Genomic DNA, 24,882 nt, shown 5'->3' on the forward strand with positions numbered 1-24,882 from the left:
TCTTAGACAGCAGATGAGATGAACAGCGAAGTCAGGAACGTGGGGCCATTTAGAGCTAAGAGGATAATAAGCGTCTAATCCGCACACTGGACACAGATGGAGAGCATGTCTTGGAGCCGCTGCAGCGACACACACTCCAACTAGTACAATATGCTGCTGTGCGTGAGCCGTGCATGGCTTCATTTCTGAGACAAGCACAGTCTAACAAAAGTAGTGTTGAATTGTTGAATGAATTTGCACAGAATAACTTGAAGATCCATTCAATCCAATTGTGATCCAACTTTTAGAACCTCATTCAAACTTTGACAGCACCAATATCTGAGTCTTTTCGAGTGAGAACAGGCATTTAAAAACAATAGTAGGGCAAACGAGGTAAAACAGAGTGGTATCTACTGCAGACGGCCCCATTGTGTTGCACTAGCCTGACAAACACCAGTCTAGACTGGCATCAAATCAACCAAAAACACTGCTCAGAATTTGAGCAAATCCTAACACATGAATGAAACCTGTCCAGTCAGCCAGGTTACCACTATAAGCTATTACTGTTAAAATACCTCTGCAACATCTATTGTGATGCATCACTCATGGTCTTATCAGATTGAGGTTTAAGGAAGATTTGGACGATTTTACTGAAATATTCAAATGAATACAAATTGTTGAAAAGCAATAGTGAAAATTGAACATCACAGCTGTGTCAACTCAAAGATTTGACATCTCCACTGTGAGCATGTGAAATGAAGAAATGTTGCAATGTCAGCATTACCAAATAATATCATTTTTACTCTCTGCATGGCAACAAAAAGTTTTGTTTTTTTTTTTTTTTTTTGTTATCATATCATAGCTATGTTGTTTTTTTTGTGTGGAATGGGGATCAAAACTTAAAGAAAAACTCATGCTCTTGTGTGGATGATGTCTCAGTTTTCCACTTGTGATACACTAAGCAACAGTCACAGGTACACTAAAAACGAGCCTGAGCCAACCAAGGCAGGTGATGGCATAAAATCATTCTGATTATATAAGCCTGATAATTTAGCTTTAACTTGGCAAAAGTCATCAAAGAGGCTGTTAAATAGTGGCCAAAATAACAAATAAAATACAAAGAGCTTGGTACTAAACTTGCCTGTCCTTTGGTCATTGCCCCATTGCTCAACCAGATCACAACCTAACCACTGGCTGCCTTGTATTTGTGAAACCGAATGTGTGTCTGGTGCTGAAAATGTGACAAAGAAATGTTTGTGGTGACTGTCAAAGATGGGACCTCTGCCTCTGCCTTCTCCTGCCCTCTGCCTTCATTCCTCACACACACACAGGCATGCAAGGTGCTGACTGGCTCACACATTCTTTGCAACCTAATCTAATTTACTAGCCTTGAACAGCAGCTGTTTTATATAAGTTTTTTTTTTTGAAAAAGTCCTATAAAGAAACGCTCCCTGCTTGAGAGGGAAGAGAAGGGAACTAGTACATATTAACACACTGGGATTTAAAATGTAGTTTCGACATTGCAGCTCCTCAGGAAAAAAAAAAGAAAATCCACAAGGAAAGTTGGTATTTCCAGTGAGAAGTGGTTACACTTCTTTATAGATTCACGTAAGGACCAATAGTTTAGATGTATGTTTCCTTTTTTCCCACTGATGGTTTCCTTAAAATACTCAGGTATTTGTAATGTTACAACAAAATAAATCTTTGTGACAGATACAATGCCCCCCTGCAAGTGACGCGAACAACACAATCCTTCATAACAAAAGCATTTATAAATATATGATGCATGTTAATCACTCATCGCAGGGTTCAGGGGGTGGTGTTGATTTCTATTCTGCTCTCCTCTCTCTCTCTGCATCACATCATTATCTGCCACTTATGATAATCATGTACCTCTGGGTCACACGGGCTCAATGTGATCTGATTATGCCAGTTTCTTTGCCTGCTGTTATCAACCCATTATTGAAATATACAGAGAGATAGCCAGAGGAGTGCACCTCTGCAGATGTCAGCATGATAATGGGTGAAATATTGTCATTGGTTTGCAGAAACTGCACACTGTAGCTAAAAAAAAAAAAATGAAGTTAATTCTCTGCACTGATGATCATATTTCTGACAGCTGTTCTAAACCTTTTTAAGTGTTTTTTTTTTTTGCTTTATCTTTTGTTGTGAGACATTTCTATTAGATGGGAAACAATGTCAGCGCTCAATTACTGTGAAAAAACAGAGACCCAGTATTTTCTGAACCAGTGATTTTCAAGGTCAGTGACTGAAGGCAGACAACATCTTTACTTTGTTCTTACCTGTTCTATTACTTTGACTGGCTACCCTACTCTGGCCCACTGATTTTGACATAAAGCTAAAAACATATCTAAACAATCCTTCATTCTCAGGGCTATAGAGCATGTTGCTCATGAATTAGTAAACTCATCACAGACCAGTGGACTTGCCTGGCATCAGTTCAGACTCTTGAAAATACTGTATCATGCTTTTTTCTTGATTTTTCTGCATTGCTTTACCACGACTATCAAAATCCTGGTTCTTAAATTTGGAGATTTTTTCATACACACGCTCGGGCCTGACTATTCTCAGTTTGACTTGGCAAGTGAGCCCTGCTAGGATTTGTGTCACAACATGGCTACACATTTCAAGTGTGTTTAACTAACGGTGAAGCCCTGCTGGTCGCCTGTGAGCGTGTCGTATTCTCAAAAAAATGAACAAGACCCACTTGGAATGGCTGCTTCACACGAACAATGGTACTGTAACTGAGAGATTGGCAGAAATTTAGTTCTATTATTTTTGTTTCACATAGTTGGATTATCAACTACAGTGCCGCTGCCACAAGTGTCGCTGTAGCTACTTCCTGGTTGTAAGCAGCTCTGTTTCAAAGCTGTTGAATTTCTCTCTGGCCAATGAATAACGGCAAAGCCCTCTGACATCACCACAGCCTGCTGGAGTTTGGGTCCAGCACACTTTGCCCTACTCCAGAGAGAGTCCATCTCAGGTCAGCGCAACTCGACATGCTTAAACTGGTTAAGGAAATGCATATGAGCGCAGCACAGTTCAAATCCAAAAGGTCCAAAAGTGCCAGTGGAAACACAGGTCAGGTTTAGGGTTAATCTGATATACTAGTTTCTTTTGTGAATGAACCAGCTTTAGGGTTGGTAGTGTGTGAAACCTACAAGAAAACCTGCTTTACTCAAAGCCCACCTGAAAGAGGCTAAGAGGCTAAAAGCCCACCTGAGGAAGAGGAAATAAAATCAATAGGATACGTTTCAGTGGAGTTTTACAACATGTTACGGCCCTGGCTCGACATAAGATATCAACACTTTCTTTCCAAAAATATACTGCTATTAGTTTCAGTCGTAAAAAAAAAAAAAAAAAAAACACATTGGTGTAACTCAACCAAAAACTAGGATGAGTCACTGGCCTGTTTTGAGTTGATTCCAGCATAATAAGAATACTAATAGGATTTACATGTTGAAACTGGTCCCAAGGGTTAGAGACTAATCTCATTTGGATGTTCAAAACCACCTGGATCATGTTATTGCTGTTTATGATTAAATGTCTCAAAATCAGAGCTGCATGATCTCCATAACTGTATTCTATACCCCAAAACATGGATGCACCTTCATCTACACACATATGACAAATGTCTTTTCAGTGTCTATGGTGACTCGCCAGATCTGTTAATGTAAGCATGTGTCTGTTTTTGTTTTTGCAGGCGTGCACTAATTTATAAACACGAGTGTCTCCCTGAGCTTGTGTGTGTATGTTTGTTTGTTTATCATATGGTTGGCGTAATCTAAAGGCATCTCTTCATCTTCAACCTGCATCATCATCCCTTCCTTAGCATATAACCCTCCTGAGACCCAGGAAATAAGGAAAAACCAGGCACAATTCAGAAAGGAAATTGCTGAATACATTGGCCCAGGCTGAACCTCACTGTTGTTTTCTTCTGTGGAAATAGGTTATGGAGGGGAATATTAGTTATTCAAAGGAGAACAGCAAAGTTATCCTGGTGATGAGGAATAAAGGTATAAAGGGTTAGAATATGAAATATCCTCAGGGCCAAGGATTATACAGTATTCAATGATTTTGCTGCTATAAACCTGCTATAAAACCTATGGATATCGTTATCCTGGTAATGTATGTATTCTTTTGACAGCTATACATCCTTTTCCTCTATTGGCTTTGCCATTTAACAAGCAGAGAACTTACTACACAAAGTGATTTTTTTTTTTTTTTCACTTACAGGAGATTTCCAGAGATAATTTAATTTAAACATGCAGTGCCTAAGCCTAACCAAAATGAGCAAGTGCCAGAAATAATCTTTCTAAACCATATTTCTTCTCACAGACCTAATTAACATACAAACATGCACTCTTTTTAATTCAAAAACAATATTTTTGCTCATCATAACAACTTTATAGGAGTCAATTTTCCCTCAGGGAACACATTTTCTATCGTTCCCTTTAATTAAAAGCTTCCCACAACCAAGAGGCAAAAGAGCATTTTCCCCAAATCACAGCACCCATGCAAGCGAGCGCTCACAACGGCTCTGTACAAATGAAGAAATTATTCATCACTTGTTATTCTGATCAGAAACAAGCAAATAAACAAGATTGGTGGTTTAGAAAATAGTTTTCTCTCAGGGGAGAAAACAATACCCTGTTGTCAAAAGGATCTGACATAATTCAGTTGATGTTTTGAGAACTAATTGGTTATTTGTCACCAGATCACAAAGCTAAACAAAAATGCAAATATAAAATGTTTTTGGGTTTTGTTTGCATCAGTTCTGTTTTGTTCTTCCCACGCATTTATGTTATCCTGTCATCCCTGCCACTCCTCTCCTCGTCTTTTACCAGTTTTATCATTTTAAAAGACGCAAAGATGATAGATGTTCCTCGCATGAGTGAATAAGTATAAACATCAATATAAATCCTTTCAGTACTATATAATGATTTCAATTTCAGATTTCAAAGTATCCTGAGCATCTGTTGCCATAACACAATCAAAACACTTTTCACATGAACGCCTGGGTACAAACATCATCCATATACAGCAAATGCTGTTCAGTGTGCCTGGACCTATAAAAAAATATAACAGTATTTTTTAACTTTAATTATTCCTGGTGGCTTTACGCATTATTCCATGGGAGCACCACATTTTGTTGAGGACCCCATCAACAGGAAATAAGAAGTCCATTCATAATAATTGGCTGTGGGGAAAAAGGGCAGGAGTTTAACAAATTGAACAATGAGAATATATCTTACTTTGGTGCCATGATGCCAAGGAGAAATATGTGATTACCCAGATTTCTCAGAAATGAGTTCCTAAACCAGCACCTCCAGGCAAATCACAGAGTTCCATCCTCAAGTGCAGCATGAAAGTCAAAACTATGATTATTTACCTCGGAGAATGACACTCCTCCCTCTTAAGTCAGGGAGCTTCTGCTTCAAAATAAAAATGATACAAGACCGACCCTGTGTCAGTAGCTACTTAAAGAAGATATTCTTGCAAAACAAAACAAAACAAAAAATTGCCTGACTATTACAATTTTTCACATTTTCTCACATTATCCTTTCTGTGTCACTCCTCTCACTGTTTTCAGCATATAGTTTCTTGTGCAGTTACAGGTGTCTGATATGTTCTTCCAAAGGATCCACATAAAAGTTTACATAAGAACTACAGCACATAACCTTAGTCATAGTGCATTCTTTGTCCCTTCCTAACAGCCACACATAATGTTTTCATTTTCTTCAAAAATAGTTGTAGTGATGACTCAATGCAAAATTCAGTGAACAAGTCCTGTTCACCGCAGCAGCTGTGTAACAGGGTGTTAATAACAACAGTAAACAGTGACCTCTAGTGGCAGCAGGGCGCCGGCAAGGAGGCAAACAGGGTGACAGGAGAAAGGTTAAGAGGTTGGATTACATGATGTGATATGTGAGTGTGTGGGATTGCACTTGAGCCCAACAAGCTCCCAGAACACCCACTAAACTAAACATGCAAAAAAAAAAAAAAAAAAAAAAAAAAAAAAAAAATGAATCAATACTGTGCAGTGTTTTAACAATGGTATAGAAGCTGCACCAGCAATACAATAAAAGTAACATGAAGAGTTAAGCAAATTTCACATCTGAGCTTTACATCCCTTTTGGGTGCAAATATTAAAGACATTAAATTTATTACATAAATTAACGCATGAGAAAATGCAGAAAAACAAACAAATAAATATAAGAGTGAAATCCTGCCAGTGGGTGTCATCACATTATCTCAGAAATACAAATAAGTGACATCCTCAGTGTTACTGTTTTGTGAACGAAACTTTAAAGATAGCTAATAACACTTAATAGTATCCCATTAGTAGTCATCTTTATGTAACAGTATGCTTTTTTTCTCCTAAAAAAGTTGAGATCCCATTTCGTCATAATATCTGAAGACTGGAGCTCGATGCAGAATGGTCACCCTGAGACCTTGTCATGGACCTTGTGAATACACCCGACACCCCCGCCCCACTTCCTTTTTTTTTTTTTTTTTTTTTTTTTTTTTTTTTGTTCTGGCCAGACGACGGGCTGGCAGTATGGTTTGGATCATCATGTGGGAGAGGCGCTGTTTAGAGTCAAGTCAGTCACACTATATGTGGCTAAATAAAACAGGATTAAGCCATTGTATTTGGTGGTATGAGGGGAAAAGGCGTGGATTTGTTTTACATTAGTGCAAGGGCTCTTAAACATTTTAGCCTGTCAAGAACAAAAGTGAAAGATCCACTCTCACGCTACGATCCAAGCTCCATAAAAACTACAGCTGCTTTTGACATGTGAGGCACCAGCAACAGACCGAATGACATGGAGACACTTGCAATATTTTAATTTAGTGCATTTCAGTCACTATATTCAGAGATATTCCATATTCTGCCAGTCTTAGGATATTCCTGAACTCATACATGTAACTCTTTCAAATATGTGTTGTTAGAGACTCAGCCATTAGCAGCGCCAACCTTTAGTTAACATAAAATATGAGACTCATCAAACTTTTTAACCCACTCTGCAATCCACATGAATTTTATTTTTCATACTCATCCCACAGCTCCTATCCCACTGCCCTTCCCTCGTTCCCTCAAAAAGAAACATGTCTTTATACAGCCACCTAGTGGACAACATCACAAAACAACATCCAGTTACAAACCTGCAGACAAATACAGAGAGAATGGTAATTTCCTCAACTCAAACATCATAACTGTTACTGACCTGTGCTTTAACATTTTTGGGCCTATTCCCAGAGGTTCAGTTAGGAAGACTTGGTTGACACTCACAGCTCCTGTAGCCTGATCACCCTCACCCGGAGGCTCAGCCCCACCAGGCTACATATGGTGTAGATTACTTTCTAAACACCACTGTGGACAGCCAAGGACCATACCGTGTACTCAGTAATCCTTCCACCATCCAAAGCTGAGCCTTCAGCAAAACAAAGACACAAATGTACTACATTCAAGTAAAAACTCTTGTGTTGTGGCATCACCAGTTCTATATTCTTAACATGCTCTTTGTTGTCTTATATGAATTCCATGATCTACTAATGCAAATGGTGCTGTAAATCCAAATGACTTTCTAGTAATTGCGCAGTTGTTGTTAGGTATTTCTTCAGAGGTTTTAATATGTTAAAGTTATTTTAATGAGAATCCACATCCTGAATTGATTGAATCCAATGTGAACTGGGCCCAGCCCTGGTTAAAGTTGACCCTAAGGGCTTAATAGTGATCAGCTTCCTTTTCCCCTGAGTCCTAACCCTAAACATGAGAGGGGAAATTGCCAAACTGATCCCTTATGATCAATTCACTTAGCACAAATGAAACCAGCACAAATTCTCTGCTGAGCGTAACACTGTAAAGAGATTTTTAAGTACATAAAATAGAACCACAGGGTAGCTAATGCATTAATTTATCTGCTATTTCCCCATACTCTTCTTTTTTGGAAGTCTTTTTTCCTGCTTCCCACTACACAACATTGCTCTCCGGCAGCCATGCTCCAAATCAGACCGCCATTCCAGCTGTCAGCTCCTCCCTCCCACAGGCACTGCCATTGCGGGGCTGCAGTTTCATGTTGGGCCATAATGAGGGCTGAAATGACCCATGCAATTAGCCCTTTACATGTGAGTCAAACTGAGCCCCAAAATGGCTGCCAGATTCAATTGCAGATCAGCCCCAGATTAACCTTCGTTCCTCGCAAGACAGGAAATGACCATCTGTTTTGTGTAGTTGCTGCTTGGAAAGGGTGTAATTGCTTGAGGATGAGGTATTTCCATACAGTTAAGTGCATGACTAAATGGAAAGGGATGCCTCCTTCTGTATGACTAGTAGGCTAACTGGTGCAAACATAATCAGTAGACAGCTGTAATTCTGTACAACTTTATAGTTAATGGTATTTTGGGCTGCTTGAATGGATTTCACATGACCAGGATAACACTGCAGTGATTACAATATGGCTCGCATATGCACCCAATAGAAAGAAAACAAAACAAAACAAAAAGAAAACCACCACAGCCCAAGTCTTCATGGCCATACAGTGCATGTATCTGTTTACATGTGCACTTCTGTGTTCTTATTAAATACTGTCAAGTTCAAGGCTCGCATTCACTGGGGGAAACTGTCTCAGCTCTGCAGCTCTTCTCTTCTTCTTACAAACATTTTTATTGTGAAAAGTTTGCGTAAACCAGTGCAGCTGTGCATTATATCCACAATAATTGTTGCAAAATAACACTGAGCAGAGAATTTGTCCACTGTTTTAGAAAATGGGACACCTGGTCTCTCACAACAATGAATAGCACAAAGTATATGCAAAATTGCAGGAATCCAGAGAGCCTCGTCGTTCCCAGCATTTATTCTATAAAGTTGGTAACTGAAGCTCTTGGTTGTCAAAATCAGAACAGTTTTACAGATGAGACCCTATTATATATGTTGAAAGATGACTTTTCTGTTTAACTGTAGCTCTCATTTTTCACATCCAGCCCCGATATTTCCTCTAAATCATTTTTTGTTTTACAGGAGACACACTGAGAAATTTATTTTTGCCATCTGAAAACATGCTGCTGCTCTTGTCATGTTGGAGACTGTCATAAAACCGTGCACTGATCTGTTTTTTCAGTCCTGATTTATAGCATAATGATGACTGCAGTAACAATGTAGTCTTTGCTTTTTGTCTTGTTTTTTTTTTCTGCCTGGACTTTGAATCAAACATCACGATAATGTGGTTTACATTATCTCGACTCATCTTGCAGGTCCATGTTACTCTGAACACACAGTCTTAAAGCTTTACAGCTGGGTGGGTGCAGTTATACAGCACCACAGCGTTACTGTGTAGACTAAAGGGAAATAAACAACATTTAACTACTCCTGGCATGGGAACACTTGACACGCATGCATACAGACTCCACTGATCACATTTACTCTTGTATTTTCCCTGGGTGGTAAAGCCTCAATAGATAAAACACAGATCCCTCACTCAGATCCATGCCAATTACCTCCTCGGTATTGAGTATTGTCTGTATAGTATTGTCTTATCCACATTCTTCCACTGAAATAGTCCAATTAATTATCTTTTGGAGTTGTGGAGAAGGGAAATGAGATTTGCTATAGTTGTTTTACTAACCCAGTTTCCAAAGGCAGGGCACAATGTATTAATTTCTTTTTATTCAACTGGCTCCATTAACAGAATACCTTATATGTGACGTTATACAGATTTTCATCAATGCAGCCTTAGTTGTTACAGAATGTGATTTTGCGCTGAAAAAATGCATTATTAAGCCCTAAAAAAAATGAAAAGATTTCTTGACACAAATTATCAAATCATTTTACAAATTGTAAGAGGCAGTTCCATTGAATTCAATAAAAACTCAATATGTTCACACAATGTTCTTATTTGCACTTTTTTTTAAGCCAACAGTACATGTGGAATGTGGCCTTAGTAAATTGGAAAGGGAAAGACTCATTCCAAAACAAATCATATAAAATGATCTTTTCTCTTTTACACACCTCAGATTACGCAAAGTGTTAAACCATAAGTACATCTAAATATATCAAGTTTGTCTCAGACCTACTGATCAGCGCAGGTGGTGGGAAGAGAATGAGATCTTAAATTATTAGCAGAATTCACCAAGTCAAACACCACCACCCAGTGACAGTAATGGATATGTGCTCAAGCACCCTGTGATATCAAATGTCATTTGCTCATCAAACATAAAGAGGAGAAACAGAGGGACTAGCTGGCAGAAGCTCTGGGTGATTTCAAGCACATTGTGATTGTAAGCAGCAACTCAATCTATTCAGTCTGTTTTGACGGGCTGATTGGAAACACGTTTTTCATCCAATATCAACCAGAGGCGAAAAGCAAGATGAGGATTCTGGTGGATTGTTAGTGGAAAAGTGTGAAACTGTGGCCCCAGCCGTCCTCCCCTTCTGTGCCATATGAGTACACAGACTGAGCCCATTTCATAACACAGCTCCTCTCGCCTCACCAACTTCAGACCTCAAGTTCAATCAAGCATTTAGACTCCAACTCTTCATGTAGTTGTGGTTCCTTCTTTAGCAATAGAGGGGAGGCTGTCTCTAATATTTCCATAACGGTGGTGTGGTGGTGACAGGAACAAGGCAAAAGGATGGACCATGAGACGTCACTACCACTCCCCATCTCTCCTTATAAACCTACCTCTTCCCCATTCACAGCTCAGCAGCAAGCATTGCTGGAGGGGGGAGATGTACTGGAGAGGCGACTACCATCATTCACTTGACAACAGAAACCATGTGTGCTGGATGAAAACCTAGTGAGGGACTCTAAATTTGGAGTAACATTTTTGTCTTCACGCGTCATCCGAGCCGTCACAGTTTGGACACAAACTTCAGACGGAAGTCTGGCTTCTGCATGTTGCCCTTCTGTGTTTGGTCTCCAGACACTCGGCTGTTGCGCCACGCTTCATGTTTGAAAGATTTGTCAACTCTCATGTGATTCACATAGCGTGCTCTGCAGCGTGCAGGCAAATTTACGTTCATTTTTCTTGGGAGTAACTCACCTTCGTGCACTGAGGACTGTCTGGTGGAGGATCCCAGGGTGATGCGTGCGCCCCACCTTTCCTCTGCAAATGTAGGATGTTTGCGCAGTGTGGTTGATCTCTAAGCCAGATGATACCTGTTGATTTTGCATTGCGCCATGTCATTCTGTCGGACTGAAGTGGACAATGAAGTTATGGGATAGCCTGACCACTTGTTTGATCCTGCTGAGCGCCGTGCACGCCAGCCCCCTGCTCCGAAACCTACGGCGGTCCATGTCCACGACGAGAAGAGCGCGCGCCGCGGAGAGCCCCCTCGAGGTCCCGCCGGTTCAGATTCGACTGTCAATCACTTCCACAGACACCGGCGGCTGGGAGGGGACGTCGACCGGAGGAGAAAAATGTAAGACCCTCTGGTTTCATCTGTACAGTAGGCTGCTTGATCGATCTCATGGTTTTCAGGTGAAAAGGGAAGAGAGATGTTTCCATTTGCCTGCAGCTGCCTCGTTCAGGGCTCCCAAACTTTTTCAGGTTCAGGACCCCAAATAGATGCGCATTACACCCATGGACCCCGTCTGATAGGACTTTGTCCCAAAGGTCCCTATCTTCGAATATTATGTTGATTATATAGGCTTTGCTTATCTTTAGTGGGTAGAGAGGTGAAAGAAAAAAAAGTCATTATCATTGTTAATTACATTAAACCTAGTTTTGCTGGGACCCTCCGAGGACACTGTTTGCGGTTCCAGGAGTCAATTTGGGGACCACTAGCCTAATGAAACGTATTTCAAGAATGCTCTGGGATCAGTTGTCCTTTTCCCTACCATGAGGTGTGAGAGGTGTGAGATTCAGAACACAAGGACTTGTCTCCAGAAATTTCTCAAACAAGTGAAACCACAGTAGGATTCAGTGGAATTGCATTGGCAGATTTTTAAATTTATTTTAAGAATTATACCAATAATAAGATGTAATAAAATGAGATTAGACATAGCCACTCATTAAAATAGACATTTTTGCAATGTTTGACATGGACTAAGCACTCAGAGTTTGCTTTCTGGTTTGATGCTATTACTTTCTTGATCTCACAGAGCAAAACACCCAGTCATCAACATTCACTGTTACTAATTTTTGACAGAGCACTGTGGGGAAATACAGGGAGCATCTAGTCCCAACATTTACTTTCTTAATAAAACCATCTGGTGCATAAATTAAAAAGGGATTAAACTGTAACTCAGCTGGGTGATTTAAGATGGAAGCACTCTCCAAATATTAAAACAAGCCATGCCTTTTTCACATCTGCACGTGTAGTTTAGGACACAAAATCCTTTTTAATGACCAATGATATGCTGAACAGCAATACAAGATGTGCTGCACAAAATCCTTTATCAGAGTGCCATCTCTGCTAATTTCTCACAGATACCATGCAGGAGCTCCTCCCAAACCAGCTCGAAGACGTGGTGGACTTCATCAAAGTGACCATCAGCAGAATACGACGGTCCTCCTCCTCCACCCCGTCCTCATCTACCTCCTCCTCCACCGCCTCGCCCTCTAACCTCAACCTGAGCTCCAGGACTCGTCACAGGAGGGAGAGGAAGAAAGGAGCAAGCCAGCGGAGAGGTGGAAGAGGAAGAGGAGGAGCTAGAGGAGAAGAGAGAGGGAGCAGGGTGAGAGGAGGGGGAGGAGGTGCGGGAGGCGGACGAGGACAGGGCTGCATGCTGAAACAGATCCACCTCAACGTGTCCGACCTGGGTCTGGGCTACCAGTCCAGCGAGGAGATGATATTCAGGTACTGCTCTGGGCCTTGCAGGAAGTCCGAGACTAACTACGACAAAATCCTCTACAGTCTCGCTCACAGCAGGAAACTTCTTCCCAAAGACACGCCCCCTCATGCTTGCTGTCGGCCAATAGCGTTTGACGATGACCTCTCCTTCCTGGATGACAACCTCATCTACCACACCGTGAGGAAGCACTCAGCCAGGAAGTGTGGATGTGTGTAGAAAGTGGAGCTGATGTCCACAATTTTGTTTTCAGTCCTGCTCAGAAGTATATTTTTTGGCTAACACTTTGTCATAACCATTATTAATAAATGGTAAATTGATAGTTAATTATATCTTAGTTAATAGTTGTTTTACAGTTAACAAACAGTGACATGATAATTAATAATGTTTACTACATAGTGAACTATTTAGTAACAGTTTATTGTTTCACACAGTATAACTTTTATACACTGTAATGAGTAATTGTTAATGATTGCCTTATGATTTGTAAACCTTTAAGAAATGATTTGTTAAACACCTACAAACATTACATAGACAGATGGACCAGATATTTTACAACATTTTGGTGGGTAATGGGTAATAACTGGTTTGTAAACCATATATAAACATTGTTTAGTTGGCTATTATAAAGTTGCAACTGGTGTTTATAATAGTTGATGATTCATAAATACTGTGCATGGCATCTTTAAACTTAATTAAGCTGCTGAAGCTTTCAGCTTCTAGCGTCTGCGTCGACTTGAACCCCAGAAACACTGATTGTGGCTATAATCATTAAACTAATTATTATAAGTAGTAGTTGCAATTTTATAATAGCCACCCGAATAACATTTATAGATGGTTTGCAAAGTATTTATTAACCATTTAACAAGGTATTAGAATTACTTTGCAAATGTATAATAGGCATTCTGACTATTATAAAAAAACAATGTTCATAGATGGTTTATAAAACAGTTATTAATCATTAACAAACTGTTATAAAATGTCTGGTCTATGTGTCTATGTTATGTTTGTAGATGTTTACCAAATGATTTCTTAAAGGTTTACAAATTATTTGGTAATCACTAACAATTATTTAATATGGTATATAAAATGTTATAATGTGTGTAACAATAAACTGTTCATAAATAGTTTATTATGTAATAAGTAATCATATTAATTATCTTGTCAGTGTTTGTTAACTGCAAAATAACTATTAACTGAAGTTTTATTAACTAACAATTTACTGTTTATTAATGTTGGTTATCATCAAGTGTTAGACTTTTTTGTCTTCTTGCCGCTGGGCCTGTCAGGGTCCAGGCTTTGATTAAGACCCCCTAAGCCTCAGATCAGTAAAACCTTCAAATCCAACATGTGACTTTTACCTTTCACATCCGTCCAACCCAAAGGACTGAGCTCGCAGCAGAGTCAGTGGACTCCGCCTGTTGACTGTATAGCTAATATGTTACATGGCAAACTTTATACACATATAAAATGTATTTATGAAATCTTGTCTTTATTAACTTATTATAGTTATTTATTTTGTTTTTCTAAAATGAAAAAAATGCTATTTATTACTGTAATGTGACATCTTGAAGCGTGCCAAAGGTTCAAATTGAAGATATGAGTTTGTGTGGTATTGTCCTCACAAAGGTAGTAAGGGCGAGAGAGGTTTACATTTTAACATCATCTTTTATAGATCAAAACTGACCTTAAGTTAAACCTCTCCTTTATACGTGTCTGTTCCCTCAGTATCTTAGTTTACAGGTCCTTCAGGTTCTTCTGCAGTTTTAGTGTCAGCTGACTGTATTGTTTTTGTTGTGTGCAAACAGGTGTTCCAGTGATTTCTCTGAAGAATACAGTAAGGAAAATATTTGCAAAAGAAAAAAAAAAGTTTATTTTCAACATTAAACAGGGCTAAAGACTATTTAGTGATTATTCACTTCCCACAAAATGTCTTCTCACATTAATCTGTTACTGAAACAAAATTTTCTTGCTCCGAAATATGATTTACAATTTTATTTTTATACAATATTCATTTTAAAATTGTTTTATTGAATTATTAATAAATGCATTCTTCCGCAATGTTTGGGTCTTGTATAGCTCATTTACAACAGGGTGTGATCTTACATTATTTTGTGCCTCAATCAGCATCCATGGCTGAGTGAATGATGTACTTTAAATAATGGTAATAATTATACGCATTATAAATCTGCAGGACATCACACCATCAGACAGGCACAACCGCTCACCTGCCACCTGATCGAAATGTTACAGGGCTGAGGATTTGGCTGCATGACTATCTTATCAAGTGCAATCTATCTGCTGGTCTCCCATCATGAGTGTTTCACTGAATCTGTCCCAACAGGAGGCTCAGCTGTGATCGGGGGAGCAGCAGACACAGGGGAGGGGGCAGGCATGTCCCCCTCACTGCTGGAGCCTGTCTCCCTCTGCCCCCTGCACTTGATTCCACCTGTAAATTGTTATGGTCAGTCCAGTCACTACATAGTTAACCCCTATTGCTCTGTTAATCCCGATTACATCTTATTTCATTTATTTATTTGTTTTTAGGCTATGCTCAGATGCCTGTAAGAAGCTATTTAAACTTTTGAAAGTTGAAGAAATTGACTAGATTTCTTTCAAAAACACGGGGAAAAGATAACAAGCAAATTATCAAGAGGGGACCCAAATTGTAATTGTAAAATAATGATAATTGCCACAAACTAACCCGTGAGTTTGCTATAGACCTCAGTAACAATAAGCTGATGGGAGGGCTGACACTGCTGTCATGGGACGGGCTGCCCAGGAGCTCAGAAACCAAACTGGCTTGACATTAAAGGCCAAAGTGTCAGCTGATTCTGCGCTCTCCACACGGCCCTGCTCAGCACACCAGAAACTGATTTGCATCAGCAAACAGTCAGTTTGTTCCTTTCTCGTTTTTTGTTTGACAAGATTAAATGGCAGCGTCTGTCAGGAGTAAATGTCAGTTCATCACAGCGTTTGATGAAAAACAGAACGAAAAGAACAGATGAAAGGTTGGACACAATCTGATGTTATCAAATGAGAGGGACAGCATTGTAATGAATGAAAAGGGGATGGAGGGAGGAAACGATCCCTGTTTTTCAGTCTTACTTTCTCATTCATAACACCGAGTTTAAAGATAGAAATTGATAGATGGGGAATATAAGGAAGATAAGCTGCTGGAGTGGGAAAGCAGATGAAATTTCCAGGACATGACGCCTTATGGAGATTTCTTTTTCTCATTCCAAAACAGCAGAGTGAGTCACAAAGTGAAGAGCCAACGTATATGTGGGTTGAGAGGAAAAAAACTCGGGGGAAAACATAACACAACATGATTAAAGGATAGATAGTATCCAGAGATGAGAAGACAATGATGTAGGTGTTGGAGAACATGAGAAGAAAAGATACATCTTGTTAAACTGGTGTGCGGTCGATACCCAATCCCTCCTCTTTCTCACATTACACGCCCCTTCCTCTGTCTGTCTTCTGGACTATGACTCAGTACAGCCTGGTTTATCAACTGCAGGGCCAAACTGGGCCAGCCAAGTCTTTGTCGCTCTTCATGTAACTCATTTTCTCTATAAACAACATTCTGCGATTCCACATGAGAATTTTCGTAACCAGAGATAATACTCCCATCGTGCAGCAGGGCATTGATTAATACAGTTTGACAAGTGGGATTTCATTGGTAGCCATGTTTAGCTCTGCAGTTCTACTCTAAGTAGCCTGAAAACAGAGATGTTAACGTCTCTGTGCTCGGAGCTCTGATATTTAGAGTGCACGTTGCCATGGTAATGTTGTGCAGGAAACTGGTACGTATCTGCAGCGAATATTTCTGAGTGGCAGAAACGCGATAATAAAACGGTAATTCACCTCAGCACTATGTTTGTATATGAAAAGGAACTTAAATTTCAAATAAGTTCACAGCTCAGTTATTTTTAGTTACTGAGATAGGAGTAGACACAGAGTGAGGCCACATTTTCCATCGCCATTACTCAATTTTAATCTTTTAGCTTCCAAACCAAAGATAAAGTAATCCCACTGTATCAAAAAGGCTAGAGTCAAGAACCCCTAAAAGCTCTATTTATTTTTTTCAACATGGCATCCATAATGCGGCTTGGCAAAACCAGCGTTTCTATTTGTGCTATTCTATAGTCTAGTGTCTGCTTTTCTGAGCTTTTTTTTGGGGTTACGTGTGACAGTGACATGCAATAATTGGCCCTGCTGTGGAAAACAATGACATACAACAAGTCATTCTCTGTCATCCGCTGCTTTGGCTGCGGATGACAGAGGAAGCCATTAGAGCCATTTGACGACCAGAAGTTGGTGTCATTAGTCAGATGAGTCTCTGCTCTTTTGTTCAAGGTGTCAGGGGAGCTTGTAATGAAGGGTAGGATTCCACAGCAAGACACTGAGCTGGACAGAGGAGTGTAATACAACACAAGTGTGTGCCGGGGAGGCTGGGGATGGTGTTGCGACAGCTGCTAAATACTGGCCAAACGGCGCAAGCTGGCTTCGGCTCTAAACATCTCCACACTCCTTTGCAGATGTGATATTTTATATAAATCAGTCACAGGAAAAGAATTAATTTGAAGTAAAACATCTTGAAGGTTTTGGGCAAAAATCCTGTTTTTCAGACTTACCCAGACTGCGACAAGATGTTTTGTACCATTTTCACCTCTGTGCACCCAGCGGTTCAGCGTTTCGTGTTAGCTTAGCATAAAGCCTTGAAGTCTATAGGAGTCATTAGCCTAGCTTCATCAAAGTGAAAAAAATAAACCTTACAGTAACTGTGAAGTGATCTTATTTACACAATGTATCGTGCATTTGAAACAGAGGCCTTGGATTTTTTTTCTCTCAAAAAACAAGACTTGTTTCAGGAGAAGTTAAATGATGGAACTGAACCACTGGATGGACAGAAGTGAAAATGGACAGAAGTGAAAATGTTGTTGAACATCTTGTCTCACTCTGGGTTAGTCAGAAAAAGGGTATTTAGCCCAGAACACTGGAGTATTCCTTTAAATGAAAATTAAAAAGTGAATTCAGGAAGTAAAATTTCCATACTAGCCTTTTTACAAGTCTTAAAACAAGTGTTAAAGCATTGCTGTGAACCACTGAGCAACTCCACTGGAGTATCTGAGGACTCAAAGCCCCTCCACCCTCAACAGAAAACATGATTCTCCATGATTTCCAGGCCGAACAACTGATCTTGCCATTACAGGATAACCTTTCGGGTTAACAGCGCACACTTTCCAGTTTGAAGTTCTGGTTTCAAAAAGATTCCAAGACTTACATTACAAGACGTTCTGCACCACAGTTCAAATTCTCATCATTCAACTCAAACTGGTGACCACTTTTGCCAGCGTGTTTACAAGATGAAGCAATTATGGGCAGAGACCATCTCCCACTATTGTGCCAGCCAGCGTGAGAAAAGACACAAATGATAACCTAAATGTAATCAGATTTATATCAAACATGGTGTGGGTTGTCGTGAGAGATCTGACAAACCACAGCAACCTCTTTGTCCCACTGTGGAACCTCTCAGTGTGACTCAGGCTGTATGAGGAGTCAACACAACCGCAGGAAAGTGAGGACAGACATAATTGCCAGACATCATAGATGAAAAGAAACAATAGAGCTACCAGTTCAAATAGAGTTACAACAACACAAGACAGAAGCCGCTGCTATCGCTACTCTGTTTTCTTAAAAAAAAAAAAATGTAGCTTGGGATCCAAAGAGTGTTCCTGATCATAACAAAAAAGAGAAAAATAAATCATATGTGTTTTAAAATGTTTGAAACCTGTGGTCTAAACTAATACAATACAAGGTTTCATTGCGAAAGATTACTGCCACACACTGGACAATAAAAACTTTTTTTTTTTCAGTTCAGGACCCAGGAGATTGGCTTTGCTCTAATGACAAGCCTGAAGAGAAGAAACACACTCGTATTCTTGTCATTTAGGAGCCCACCAGAAACAGGCCTGTGACCCACTCTGCGCTCAGAGACAGAGATTCAGAAACACTACTGTACTGTCGTTGGACTGGCTGCAACACAAAGCAGAGGCAAAGGGGATTAACATGGAGCTGCAACCACACTGTATGCAGACTGATCATCATCATCATCAGCTGGCCCGCTGCCAGACCTCTAGTCTGGACCACCAGCCACAGGCTCCTCACTCATCACTATTACCACACACACTCACATGAACACGTGTTATCAGTCATCACTATAGTGAACTACAGATGGAGTATACTATTATTCAGCCAGCGGCCAATATGTTCTCTGTTCTCTGAGCACAAGCAGGCTCTCATGCTGTCACCGTCAGGTCAAAACCATAAAAGAGAGAACATTCGGCTTCACACTTTCTCAACAACTCCATTAAACCCTCTGTTTAAACAAAGTCAACTTGTTGAGAAAATTGTTTTGAATTTTCCATTGATATCAACTTTTTAAAGATGGCATGGTTTACAGGACAGTGCTAGTGTTAGTGGTTAAATACTTTAAAAGGAAAGGAAACTTGGAGACAATGTTTCTGCAGCTCACAAATTATAAGTATGCTGTTGACACTTCACAATTTTTGATATACTTAATGCATCTAAATATTGGTAACTTCTGTTAATGTGGGTGAGACAGAAGGAAGACACAAACAACCAATATGCATATGCCTATAATTTTAGAGTGGATTATTGCTATCAGGCAGACATTTGCTAGGTGAGGAAGTAACTAACATTTACTCATTTTAAATCCCATGCATTACAGAGTATAGATGTTGTAGGCACTCTATGAGAAGCTGGACCATCAGAAACTGTCACAACATGGAGCTGTCAGTCACTCAGCAAAGACAAGAAGAACAATCTTGATTTACTTTTGTTGGTGCACTTTTTGTCATTTCCAAATTTACAATAATAAAAAAAATAATAAATACATTAACATCCTTTTAGACATGCATGGGAAAGATTGTATCTTACAAAGTTATTATATCTAAAAAGTTATTAACTAACTTTTACTCAGAGTTTAAGCGAGCTATTTTGCTTTACCTCTACTTAATTACTTTTACTTAAATAGCAATTTCTAGTGCTATTTCCACCATGGGTACTGCATTTGTATGAATATAAAACATAACTGATAAACCTGTTCCACCCACTTCTTGCCTGCTTATGTTGAGGTAGGGAGCGGAGAGGGGTGTGACTGTAACTCTATCATCCCCATGTTCATTTCTGTGAGGTGTGAGCTCAGGGTCCACATGGTTAAATATTCAGGTGAAACTTGAGAGTGTGTCGTTGTGTAACGTTTTATCTGCTCCTACCTCACACCTGTGGCACATGACTCATGTATTCATGCAGGTGTCTATGTGGAAACTCACAGCCTTTCCACTGCAAAAATGTCTAATTTCAGTCTATATTAATGTTGGCAGGTGCGCATGAAACTAATCAGTTCTTCTCAACAAAAAGTAAACGCAACATTGCAAACTTTAAGAACCTATTATTTTCTAATTATCTAATAAAATAGGAATAGCTATGCTTTGCCCAGCAGTGATGTAAAAATAGTGATCCTCCCTCAGATTTTGCTGCTCTGCCATGCCAGCGCTGGTCTTGGGACTTTTTGAGCGTAAACTTCTTTCTGAATGAATGCAGCCGAAGCCGAAGAGAGCGTGAAAGCAAGGCAGGTTTATGACGGGCTTTTCCATCCGCCTCTGTCTGTGCTGTTAGTGTACGATCACAAGTAATAGCTTGCAGACAGACAGTAGCCCTGATGGAGTGGAAGCTGTCCACTCCACTCTGACACACTACATCGAGCACAGAGGTCACTGCTAAGATGATGTGACGGCCTGTTTGAAACGTGTGCGATCCTGAATGACCCGGCCACACACACATACACACACATACACACACAGTACGCAGAAAACATGGAAAACAGAAAACTGCTTCTCTCTTTCTCTCTCTCTCGTTGGCTTGCATGTACACACACAAACACACACACAGTCACGCAATTCCTCTTTGACCCTTATCATTTGATCAGGGTGAATTCATATGTCAAAGTGAGAGGAAAACTTCAAAATCCCAAATGTATACTTACTTTCTATCTCATAAAACTTGTTGCTGTACAGGCTCAGTGGCATTTTTACCTATCAAATTGATTATCAAAGTTTTATGTGAGTTTTGATCTGGATGGGTTCACCTAGCAGAGGGTCATTGGGTCATTTGTGTAAAAAATCTGCCCCTGTACTGAAACTTGTTTATTGGTTAAATTCGATACTTCATCATGGGCCTGGTCAACTTTTGGTTTTAACCTGGCGGTCAAGGCTTTCTGGGACGTAAAGTTTATCTCAAATGAGTCAGATGAAAGTAGATCTTGTGGGGCAGTGCTATTGTGTGTGTGTGTGGGCGTGTGTGTGTGCATCGATGCCTACCTGCCTCCTAACACACGAACAAGAGCCCAAGTTCTTTTTTGACATGTACAGCCTGGTTTTAGACCAAGTGATGAACAAATTATTACATATTCATAATAAGAAATGTACAAAATGCTGTTAATATCGAGCATATGCACCACATAAATATATATGTACAGGGTAATGTTTTATGACCTCTGTGATACACCTCAGAGGATGTAGTCTAAGACATACACATCTACTAAACTTTCCCTTTTGGACCCTTTGTGGCCCAGCTTTTGCTTTGACATCTGCAGCCCTTTAGACGTGGGTTCAGTTCAGTGGGTTAGTGCAAATCTGCTTCTATACAGCCATATGCAGACAACATAGACACACAAACACACACATTACGTTTAAGATTGGTGCTACCCCGGGACATGACGGAGACTGGAGCCAGACAAATTAGTGTGAACATGGATCGGGTCCGGTTTCAAGCTAAGTTCATTTATTTATCTGTTTGGCTTGCTGTTAGCTGTTTCATTACACTGCTGCTATTCGATCAAAGTCCTCTATCTGCACAAACCTGTAATTAAGAAAAACAACATACAGCATTAGCCTCAAACAGCTTTGATTAACGGCCATTACATTTTCGACATTTTGTTAAAACTTCACAGCCCCTGAGGTCATGTAAATCTCTCCATCTAAATTCAGGTTAAAATAAGAACAATCCTGATTGTGGGAGTTGCAAGGTTTTCACATGACAACAGGCAACATATTACAGCTGTTCCCTCTGGGGCTTCAAAAGATATAAATGTTACAAAAAGTAGATAGTATACATTGTCAATACATCGGTATACATTCCTCTCATCGTTTACACATATGGCTCTGAACCGTCTCTGCTACTCCGCGGCACAGAGTGGAACCATTCTAATCTCCTTTGTAAACACAGTAGTGCAGTGTGTGTGTGTGTGTGTATGTGCATATGTGTGTGTTTAAGACCCCGAGAGGCAACCCAGGCCCCTCACTCACCTCCTATCCTCCCCACACGCGGAAACAGCAGACCTCCCTTTCTCGCCCTACACCATCCCTCCTTCCACTCCCCCATCTTTCAATACACCACCAATCTTCCCACATCTCTAAACAGGCTTCCTTCTATCCCCTCTTCCTCCTGTCCCCCGTGCGTTTTGATGTCCCTCTGCTTCATCCATTAATCCCTCCATCCTTCTGTTTTCTTGTTCCTCCTTTTACCTCCTGTGTGTAAAGCACAGATTTGGCTCGCAGCCACGTCCCATCTCTGTGTCTTCTGCGTCTATCTGCTCGTTTTACACTCATTTCTGTGTGTCAGTGTGCATATTCCCTTGTGTTAAAAGGAGGAACCTCTCACTTCCTTCATAAACACCTCAGTGGTATGCAAAGGATCTGTAGCAAAGACTTCTACCTCCTTCACTCTCCATGACTGCTGTTACGCCTCGTAAAAAAATATATCACAAACTAAAAAAAAAATATTTCAAATGAAGGCTCTGGGGATAAATAGCCAAGATCTTGGCATGATGTTTTACTTGTCAGTGTGCTTAATTTTAAATAAAGGGACATCCACCTTGCATGGGGATCAGGGTGGCTCAGCAGTCAGGCAAAGCAGCCTTAGTGTAAGTCAGCAAGCAGCCGCCCTGTTGAAGTGTTTTTGAGCAAGGCACAGTAGGTCAGAGATGTTTAAACTTTGTCATGTTCTGGACTTCCAAGGTGACTTCCATTAAGCCACAAAACTCCAACTAAAACCATTTTGCCCTGTGAGCCCTAATATGAAACATAATTTGGTCTGTTCACTTTTATATTGTTCAGATTTTAAACAATATAAACATGAAAAAACAAATACTACATATATACTTGAGCTGGGACAAATGGATTCAAAGTAGTGATACTAAAACACAGTGTTAAAATAATCAGTCATAGTTGTTTTGTGTTTTGAATCAATTTCAAGCAAATTAAAGGTGTGCTGTGTAAAAATGCCACAGGTTGAAGTGATGACTATTTTGATTCAGCAAAATGAGAAATGTTTAATTTCACTATTAATTTAAAGGTACACAGTGCAAAATTGTCACGGCTTGATTTAAGTGACAACATTTAGACTCAACTGGCAAAAATGTGGAATAACCATGTAAATTATTAATGAGTAGATGATGAGAATAGCATGCAACTGTCAAGATATGCTCCACATGTTGGATTTTCACCAAAAATTAATGTCACGCACCACTGCACCCACTTTCGGCTATCAGTGCAAAAAGGTAACAATTTCTGCCTCAGTCCATGACCAACTTTGCCACCAAGTTTCATGAAAAATGCATTCATGACTTTTTGAGACATCCTGCTAACAAAAAACAAAACAAAACAAAACAAAACAAAACAAAACAAAACAAAACAAAACAATAACAGACGGAATCAGGCAAAAACATAACCCTCATCCAACCCTGTTGGCAGAAGTAATTACATGTGCATACCACGTTTCCTGTCAGTTGAGTCTAATTATACAACAGCTAAATCCGACCAAGTGATTTGATTGGACAAGAGGCATTCGATGAGTGCCGTCATTCAGTACAACAGCACTCTGATGTTTAACTGTATGTACAACTCAACTTTACATGTCCTGTGTAACTGCTGTTAATACCATTGACTGTCATGAGCTACACTGCAACAAACTGCACCGTGACAGCACAAAGATGGACATGTTTCCCATAAAATAAAAAAAAAAAATGTCTCTATATATTGGAGTTAAATAATGAATCGCCGTAAGAGGAAGACGACGGGGAGGAAAGAGGCCTGGAGACGGCGGCTTCCTGTGTTTTTTGCCCCCACTGTGGCAGTGCTGCCTCCCCGGCTGTGGCTGTGGTTAAGATGAGGGCTAGGAAGCATCGCTTTGCAGGTAACTTTCTAGGCAAAAAAAATTACTACATGCAGATAATTCAGTTGAAGCTTGAATTCTGACGGAACTAATTGTGTTGGTGGAGCTGAAAATTGATTAAATGAATAAATGAGAATCTGTTGTCGCTTATTACTGTTAACTGATAAATGGTGTGGTCTGTAGAACTGTTGTGTAAAAGCAATATCACATTCGAGGTCGTGTGGTTATATTGAACAGCACAGCTGCGATTATCTTGAGCCGCATCACAACCATGCTGATATTTAGCATAACAGCACAACCTTTCGTGTGGTATTGCTTAAAAGTCCTCACTTAAAAATGAGTCTCGGCAATTTTGCACGCACCTTTACATTTTACTGCAATGAAACTGTCTCTGGGGGTCCCTAAGCCACACTTTGAGAACCTGTACTCTGACCCATTTCCCCTTACAGCACCCAATCAAGCATCATAATATTATTATTTCCAAGTTCTCAGCCATCGCACACATGAAAGGAGAGAGAGCATTCCTGCTAAGAGGCACCGAATCCAGCAACTCAGATTCAGTTGGCGAGTTTCAATCTGCATCTGTCTGTCTCTTTGTCTGTCTCTCCTCCGATATTTCTTTGGCTTTCTCTGGAGCTTTGTCTGTATTTCAGACCATTATTCCTTTCCGTTCTCTTTTCTTAACTCAAAATAAAGATTCTCTCTGAATTCAGCTGTTGCGCTGTCTGTCACAAGATAATAAATCTACCGAGCGTAAATCTGCTATTGAGGGGAAGTGTAATATCTCACAGGTTGGATTTAGTATCTGACAGACAATGTGACGCAC

General features: G+C 40.0%; 1 protein-coding gene across 1 annotated transcript; it reads left to right on the forward strand.

Moving 5' to 3' along the window:
• The first annotated feature begins 12,437 nt into the window (after positions 1-12,437).
• Positions 12,438-13,013, forward strand: gdnfb (glial cell derived neurotrophic factor b). Its single transcript, XM_030060703.1, has 2 exons — positions 12,438-12,511; positions 12,599-13,013. The coding sequence occupies exons 1-2, from the start codon at positions 12,438-12,440 to the stop codon at positions 13,011-13,013; spliced, it is 489 nt and encodes a 162-aa protein (XP_029916563.1).
• Positions 13,014-24,882: the final 11,869 nt, after the last annotated feature.

This window comes from Myripristis murdjan, chromosome 9, assembly GCF_902150065.1.
Source record: "Myripristis murdjan chromosome 9, fMyrMur1.1, whole genome shotgun sequence".
Classification (NCBI taxonomy): Eukaryota; Metazoa; Chordata; class Actinopteri; order Holocentriformes; family Holocentridae; genus Myripristis; species Myripristis murdjan.